Below are 8,425 nucleotides of genomic sequence, written 5' to 3'. Positions count from 1 at the left end.
CCTCTCAATCCCCCCCTCTCCCTCCCTCTCATCCCCCCTCTCTCCCCCCCCTCCCTCCCTCCCTCTCTCCCTCCCCCTCTCAATCCCTCCCCTCTCCCCCCCCCTCTCATCCCCCCCCTCTCCCTCCCTCTCATCCCCCCCTCTCCCCCCCTCCCTCTCCCCCCTCTCAATCCCTCCCCTCTCCCCCCCCTCTCAATCCCACCCTCTCTCCCTCCCTCTCAATCCCCTCTCCCCCCTCTCAATCCCTCTCTCCCTCCCTCATCCCCCCCCCCCTCTCCCTCCCTCTCAATCCCTGCCCTCTCCCCCCCTCTCAATCCCTGCCCTCTCCCTCCCTCTCAATCCCTCCCTCTCCCCTCCCGTCTCAATCCTGCCTTCTTCCCTCCCTCGCAATCCCTGCCCTCTCCCCTCCCTCCAATCCACCCCTCTCCCTCCCTCTCAATCCCTGCCTCTTCCCTCCCTCTCATCCCACCTCCCCCCTCTCAATCCCCTCTCCTCCGCATCTCAATCCTCCCTCTCACTCCCATCTCAACCTCCCTCCCTCTCCCTCCCTCTCAATCCCACCCTCTCCCTCCCATCCTCTAATCCCATGCCTGCTCCCTCCCTCTCAATCCCTGCCGCTCCCCCCCGTCCAATCCTGCTACTCCTCGCCCTCCCTCGCATCCCACCCTCTCCCTCCCGCTCAATCCACCTCGCCCGCCTACTCATCCCTGCCTCTCCCCCCTCTCACTCCCTGCCGCTCCTCCCTCCTCAATTCCTCCCCTCTCCCTCCCCTCTCAATCCCACCCTCTCCCCCCCCCTCTCAATCCCACCCTCTCCCTCCCTCTCAATCCCTCCCCTCTCCCCCTGGTGGTAGGGGGGGGGGGGCTCTGGACGTTGGGTGGGGCGGTCTCGTTGCCGTGACAACGCAATCAGTATGCGTGCTGCGTGCGCGGTGGAGGCAGGAGATAAAGACAAAGATGCCCTCCCCTCCCGTATAGCCTTCACTGACTCTTAGGCCAAGTGCTTTGGGCGAGCACTTACGAAGGCCAATGTGGTTGGGCAGTAACACCACGCTCGGCCGCCTTTGTCTCCCCAGTGCTTAAGCCATTCCTGTCAACCCGTACGGTTTTACTCCATATTCTTGTACAGGGAAATTGTGTGTTCGGGCCCATACGGCGAACACGGACAAACACCACCAACACCCCACACACTACCAGAACACCACCAACACCCCACACACTACCAGAACACCACCAACACCCCACACACTACCAGAACACCACCAACACCCCACACACTACCAGAACACCACCAACACCCCACACACTACCAGAACACCACCACACTACACACACTACCAGAACACCACCACACTACCAGAACACCACCCCACACACTATCAGAACACCACCCCACACACTACCAGAACACCACCACCACCCCACACACTACCAGAACACCACCACAGCCACCCCACACACTACCAGAACACCACCACCACCCCACACACTACCAGAACACCACCACCCCACACACTACCAGAACACCACCACCACCCCACACACTACCAGAACACCACCACCACCCCACACACTACCAGAACACCACCACCACCCCACACACTACCAGAACACCACCACCACCCCACACACTACCAGAACACCACCACCACCCCACACACTACCAGAACACCACCACCACCCCACACACTACCAGAACACCACCAACACCCCACACACTACCAGAACACCACCACCACCCCACACACTACCAGAACACCACCACCACCCCACACACTACCAGAACACCACCAGCACCCCACACACTACCAGAACACCACCAGCACCCCACACACTACCAGAACACCACCACCACCCCACACACTACCAGAACACCACCACCACCCACACACTACCAGAACACCACCAGCACCCCACACACTACCAGAACACCACCACCACCCCACACACTACCAGAACACCACCAACCTACACACACTACCAGAACACCACCACACTACACACACTACCAGAACACCACCACCGCCCCACACACTACCAGAACACCACCACAGCCACCCCACACACTACCAGAACACCACCACACTACACACACTACCAGAACACCACCACACTACACACACTACCAGAACACCACCACACTACACACACTACCAGAACACCACCACACTACACACACTACCAGACCACCACACTACCAGAACACCACACTACACACTACCAGAACACCACCACACTACACACACTACCAGAACACCACCACACTACACACTACACACACTACCACAACACCACCACACTACACACACTACCAGAACACCACCAACACCCCATACACTACCAGAACACCACCACACTACACACACTACCAAAACACCACCACCACCCCACACACTACCAGAACACCACCACACTACACACACTACCAGAACACCACCACACTACACACACTACCAGAACACCACCACACTACACACACTACCAGACCACCACACTACCAGAACACCACACTACACACTACCAGAACACCACCACACTACACACACTACCAGAACACCACCACACTACACACTACACACACTACCACAACACCACCACACTACACACACTACCAGAACACCACCAACACCCCATACACTACCAGAACACCACCACACTACACACACTACCAAAACACCACCACCACCCCACACACTACCAGAACACCACCACCACCCCACACACTACCAGAACACCACCACACTACACACACTACCAGAACACCACCACACTACACACACTACCAGAACACCACCACACTACACACACTACCAGAACACCACCACACTACACACTACCAGAACACCACCACCACAGCCACACACACTACCAGAACACCACCACACTACACACACTACCAGAACACCACCACAGCCACCCCACACACTACACACCACTGTACAACACCATACCACCACAGCATTCTATAAATACCACGTCGCACACTTTACACCACCACCATTCCACCCAGTCGTATCCCAACACAATTGTACACCAAAGACAAAGATGCCCCGTGTAGCCTTAACAGACTGTTGTGGCAAGTGCCGTTCGCGAGCAGCATCTGTGAAGGCCGGCACGGCACACGAGTGGGTGGGTGGCCAGCACCACACTCGGCCAGTGGTGATGTTTTAACACATCGCACCAGTTTCGATTTAAAGCTTTCGTGACTGCAGGGATTCATCTTCTTGGTTCTTTCGGTAATATTGTGCCCATGCATTGTGCAGGATTAGCAGCATCAAAGGGAGGGAGTAGGGTTAGGTTAAATATACGCTGCCAAGCCTGGTGGTGCTCATTCAGACGCTGTCTTTCCGACAGACATGTTCTTCACCTGAGGACGGACGGCTGCTTGCGAAAGAACCAAGAAGACATCGCACCAGGTACTCATTTGAGGCTGAGTGGACCTAGGGGAGGTCCAAGATAATCGTCACCGGTGGTGACAGCGAACTATGTTAGAGGAATCGAGAGTCCGGCAACACGACGCACACCACAACACCGCCGCTCCCTCCAGGTGTCATCTTTGTGCAAACGAGCAATTTAATCGCGCGAGGAAGGGCGATGTACAAATCACCCGGCAACCATCAACAACGTTCCCCTTCACCGCCAAGATGACGAGGCAGCCATGGATCATCGCGCAATTACATCCATCATCATCATCATCCCTCCTCATCCCATCCCATCCTAATCCTCACTCCCTCCAGACCCCCCCCGTGTGCTCATTTCAAAGCGATCGCTGTCGCATGCAACTCAGTCGCGCTCGGTCCCATCGGCTCGGAAAAAATGAAATTAACCGGATCGTTGAATTGGATGACGATCAGTCGATGTGAAGGTTCAAGTAATCGATCTGCTTGTTGCGGTGATATCCGCTTGCTCAGAGGCTGGAAAAGGGGGAGAACAAAAATTAATTTCGATTTCAAAGCTTTCGTGACTGCAGGGATTCGTCTTCTTGGTTCTTTCGGTAAAGTCACGTAGAAGGGAAATAATAAAACAATAAAACATAATAAAAACGTCGTGAGAATTATTTTATTATGTTTTATTTTTATAATTTTATTATTTCCCTTCTACGTGACTTTACCGAAAGAACCAAGAAAATTTTTTTTATTTTATTATTTTCCTTCTACGTGACTTTAGCGAAAGAACCAAGAAAACAAAAATAAAATCGCGTGCGACTTCTCCGCTCACCGTGCAGCCAACGGCCAATCACCGTCGAGCTGCCGATCGAAGCCGCCTCGCGATTGGCTGACGGTGCGCGGCGGAGGCGTGGCTAGTCGTGAGAGGGCGTGGTCACGAATGTTAATTTGACCTCTTGTGGTCGAAGCGCTTTGTGGCTTCGTCGGATTCCTCCAGCTTCAAATATTCTGATTATTACGAAATGTTGAAATTAGTTCGATTCGGTGCGAATTACGTTCGCTCCTCATTCCTCCAACCCCCACATCCTCATACAATAAAAAAAGCATCACCTACCGCATTCTCCGGGTTATAAGACGGACATTACCCCATGTTCTTAGGTTTTTTCGGTAAAGTCACGTAGGTAAAAAATTACCACCTGACGGAGGCTTGTGTTGCCTCCGAAACGTCGTGATTTTTATTTTTTATTTTACTTTTATTCATTTACATTTTTTACCTACGTGACTTTACCGAAAAAAAACTAAGAATATGAATCCTTGCAGTCACGAAAGCTTCAAATCTAGAATTACCCCCATGTATTTGAAAACAAAGTTTGGGGGTTAATCTTTTAATCCGGTCTGTATCTGTGTGAGAGACGACACTTGCATAACCGTATTAATACCGTGAGTCTCACTCTCCGGGTACGTCTTATAATCCGCAGTATAATCACGAAGTTCCCAGCCAATGACAATACACTTGATGAAGAGCTGAAATAAGCGAGATTTCTAACTTGTGTGTTGTTAATCTCTTAGAGGCTGTGTGCGGGTACAGGCGTGTTCACCCGTGGAAATCCGATACTCTCGATTAATCATCGCCGATCGTGAGCAGGGGGCTCTGTTGATTCGTTCGTTGCGTCTCGGTTCCACCTCCGGCCCCAAATTCCAGCAAAAACGACGCATTGCAAGGGGCCGCTCGAAAGGAAACCGACTGGGATTAGTCGCCCATGCAATGTAATCGATGATTAACATCGATTACATCACGTCATCGTCTGGACCCTCATATTATCACAGAGACACAATACGGCAAATATATACTTTAGCAGCATCCGTCAGTCAGTCTCGATCTACCGCTAAAGTCACGGTACCCACACGCAAAAAAAAGTTCGCTCCGTCTCCACTTTGGCAGGACCCTCCACTTGCTTCTTTGTGTTTCGCGCACTCTACGTTTGCCACCACGCCAGCCTCTGTGAAGAAACAACTCTCTAAGAATGAATGAGTTTGTGGATCGCGTGGGGATGGAACTCTGGACGCATCACAGCAAGTCGGTTATTTTTTTTTAAAGCCGATTGTTAAATCGTTACGATTCGTCGATTCTTTGTGAGGGTGGGATGCAGGAGGGTGCAAGAGAGTTTTGTAGAGTAGTTGCATGCCTATTCATTATGGGTCTTCTCCCACAATCTCCCTCCACCACCAACACACCAACTACGAGTGCCATTACTGCCGCTGGTACTAAGCCAGCTGATAGAGATTTGACTGGTAGGAACCTCCTGGTTACACCAGCCCACAGGGGATTATTGTGTCCGTCCGTCCGTCGTGCAGGGAGGGGCTGGGTGGGGAGGGCGGGGCTGGGTGGGGAGGGGCTGGTCACCCTGTGGTGCCCTTATAAAACTCAACGTTTAACCTACTCACGCCGGTTTGTGCCCGCCCTCACAGTCGGGCATATTTGCGGAATACACCACGCCGCCGTTGACCCTGGCCATTGACTGAGCAACCCAGCGTTCCTACCAGCTCCCTCCGCACAAGGAATGTGTTTTAGCTGCTGCTGCTGTTTCTGCTATCGCTGCAGTGTCTGCAATCCACCAGTGGTGAATATGCATCCACATTCCCATGACCGGGGCAAGTATGTTCGCGAGTCACTTGCGATTGCTTCCCACAAAATGTTCCGCGTTGTTTCATCCACAGCGGAATGATGTTCTGGGCTCACGACGATGGTGGACGAACGGCGCTCCCGGTCATCCTCAAGCTCGAGTGGTTGGCACTGCCCACATCGCGTCTGCAAGTCTTGACACATCTTCGACCGCGTGCGTGCAACGATGAACGGTTCAAGACATAACGGCAATCTTGATTTGAACGATATAACGGCAGCAGAAAGAATGCCACGGATGCTGTGTTTACCACTGGCATCACCGTGTGAGGGGCACACCGTGTGCACTTGACTGTTGTATAGACACGCTTCCTATTTATTTCCATATTCGCCCGAGGTTCATCTGGCATGCACTTGTACAAAAAAATTCCCCGAAAAGCTTTTGCCATTTGGATTTGCGGAATATCCGCATTAAGTGAATGGTAATTTTGTCGAAACGTTAGTAGCTGCACATCCCTACATAGTCCACAGATTAATATAGATTTATATGGTCCAGATTTATGTATTCATAGCATTATACGCGGTATAGATTGTGCGCTCTATAGTTGACATCCATACCAATGTCTGTGTACACACCATAAATCCACGCAGCCTTACAAATCCATGCCAATATCGATTCATACGGCTGTGTGTCACGGAGATTCACACCGCTACAGATTCTGAATATTCACGCCGCTGGAGATTGTACATTCGTCCTGTTCGAGTCCATAGATGGGTTTAATTCGTGACTGGGGCGATTCTGTGTGGAGTTTGGATTTTCTCCCCCTATTCTGCATGGATTTCCTCCAGGTTCTCCTGTTTCCTCCCATAGCTAAAAAAAACCCCTCCGTACGATGTAACTGGTATTGGCTAAAACATCCCAATGCTGATCAATATACATGCAAGCTACTCAAGTGGGATTGCACATAGCAGCGACCATTGTGCCCTACTGCAACAAAAAAAACGAATTGGCAGGACCATCCAAGAAAGGAGTGCTTGAGACTCAAGTGAGGCTGGGCTGAGTAAAGAGGCGTTATGATAAAAAAAATGAAATGCCTACACGCCACGGTATATTGTGTATATACTGTGTTTGTCTGCGTGTGGACACCTTGCAATTGAGATGTTCCGTCTGCAGGGATTCTGAACGTGAAATATCTTAGCTGATAAATAGATGTATAACTATAAAATAATACCAAGATATGACCCCCAAATTGCAAAAACAATTGAATTCACGAGTGTTTTCAGAACGAATCCTTTCTGTTCAGAATGGCACCGTGAAGGTACGGGAAGAGGAGTTTGTTTAATAATTTACGCCCTTATTCCAGGCATTGACATCTGCTACATTCTAAGAGCTCGTGCGCTGTATTATAGCGTGTGTTTGCGCTGCATATTTACCATGTATTCAAACACATGTAATGTCAGTGCTGATTCGAATTCCCATAGCTCACCCGAGCAGAACTTGCCCTTACGGACAACGTGTGCCCAATAATAACGACACTTGCGTGATTTATAATCGGGCCGTGCTTGCAATCGTCATCAACTCCATACCCGTGGCGTGGGTACTTTTTAAGTGAGGGATTATTGTGTGGTGACACCAGAAAGTACACTCGGTAGTGGGGTAGCTGTCCACCCAATAGGTGGGGTTCTGAAACATAATTCAGCTGGGGTGTTGAAAGCTATCACACAAAAAGGGGGTGTTAAACAGGAATTGTTTTCGGTATGGAGAGCTGTCCAGCCAATAGGGGGTGCTGACACGAAATAGAGTTGGTGGGTGGGGAGCTGTCCAGCCAATAGGAGGGTACTGAAACTTAGGTTGAATATCGGGAGCTGCCCAGCTGACAGGGGGTGCTGAAGCGATGAAGCGGCCATCAGCTGCATTGACCCGAGAGGCTGAGAGCCGGGGACCCGGGCGAGCCTGGTCCAGCATTGCTCTCTGCACGTTGGATGTACAGATTCAGCAGCTTCATCTGTAGGGAGGGGCAGAGGGAGGCAGATTTAGTGTGAATGACTATACAGTGATACCTCGGTTCACGAACTTAATTCGTGAAATGACTCTGGTCGTGAACCGAATTGGTCGTGAACCGAGGCACATTTTCCCATAGGGTTCAATGTAAATCCGGTTAATCCGTTCTGACCTTTTTTTTGAAAGACCACATTATAATTCATGAGATTTAACACTCTGTTCGTGATAGCTATGTTGGGGTGGTGCTTTTCAAAAAAGTCATGGCACTCATTCCATTTTTGCATAATGGATTTTTCAAGGAGAGATCGTTTCGGGGGGCTGTGGTCAACGCTGACGAAAATACGTGGAAAAAAATCCATCGCTCAGGGTTTTTTTATTTTTAGGTGAAGAGGGATGACTGTCACAGCTGGCGCATGTG

At 50.9% G+C, this 8,425-nt stretch overlaps 1 protein-coding gene across 1 annotated transcript in view; it reads right to left on the bottom strand.

Annotated features, from left to right (window-relative positions):
- Positions 1 to 3,549: 3,549 nt before the first annotated feature.
- Positions 3,550 to 8,425, bottom strand: part of LOC133358849 (CLIP-associating protein 2-like) — a 46,921-nt gene continuing 42,045 nt past the window's right edge. Inside the window, 1 exon segment of the mRNA XM_061577304.1 lies at positions 3,550 to 8,011. Within this exon segment, the coding sequence (XP_061433288.1) occupies positions 7,913 to 8,011 (99 nt within the window). The 3' untranslated portion in view covers positions 3,550 to 7,912.

This window comes from Lethenteron reissneri, chromosome 7, assembly GCF_015708825.2.
Source record: "Lethenteron reissneri isolate LAM-NWPU_2019-01 chromosome 7, ASM1570882v1, whole genome shotgun sequence".
NCBI lineage: Eukaryota > Metazoa > Chordata > Hyperoartia > Petromyzontiformes > Petromyzontidae > Lethenteron > Lethenteron reissneri.
This window is presented reverse-complemented; position numbering and strand designations above follow the sequence as displayed.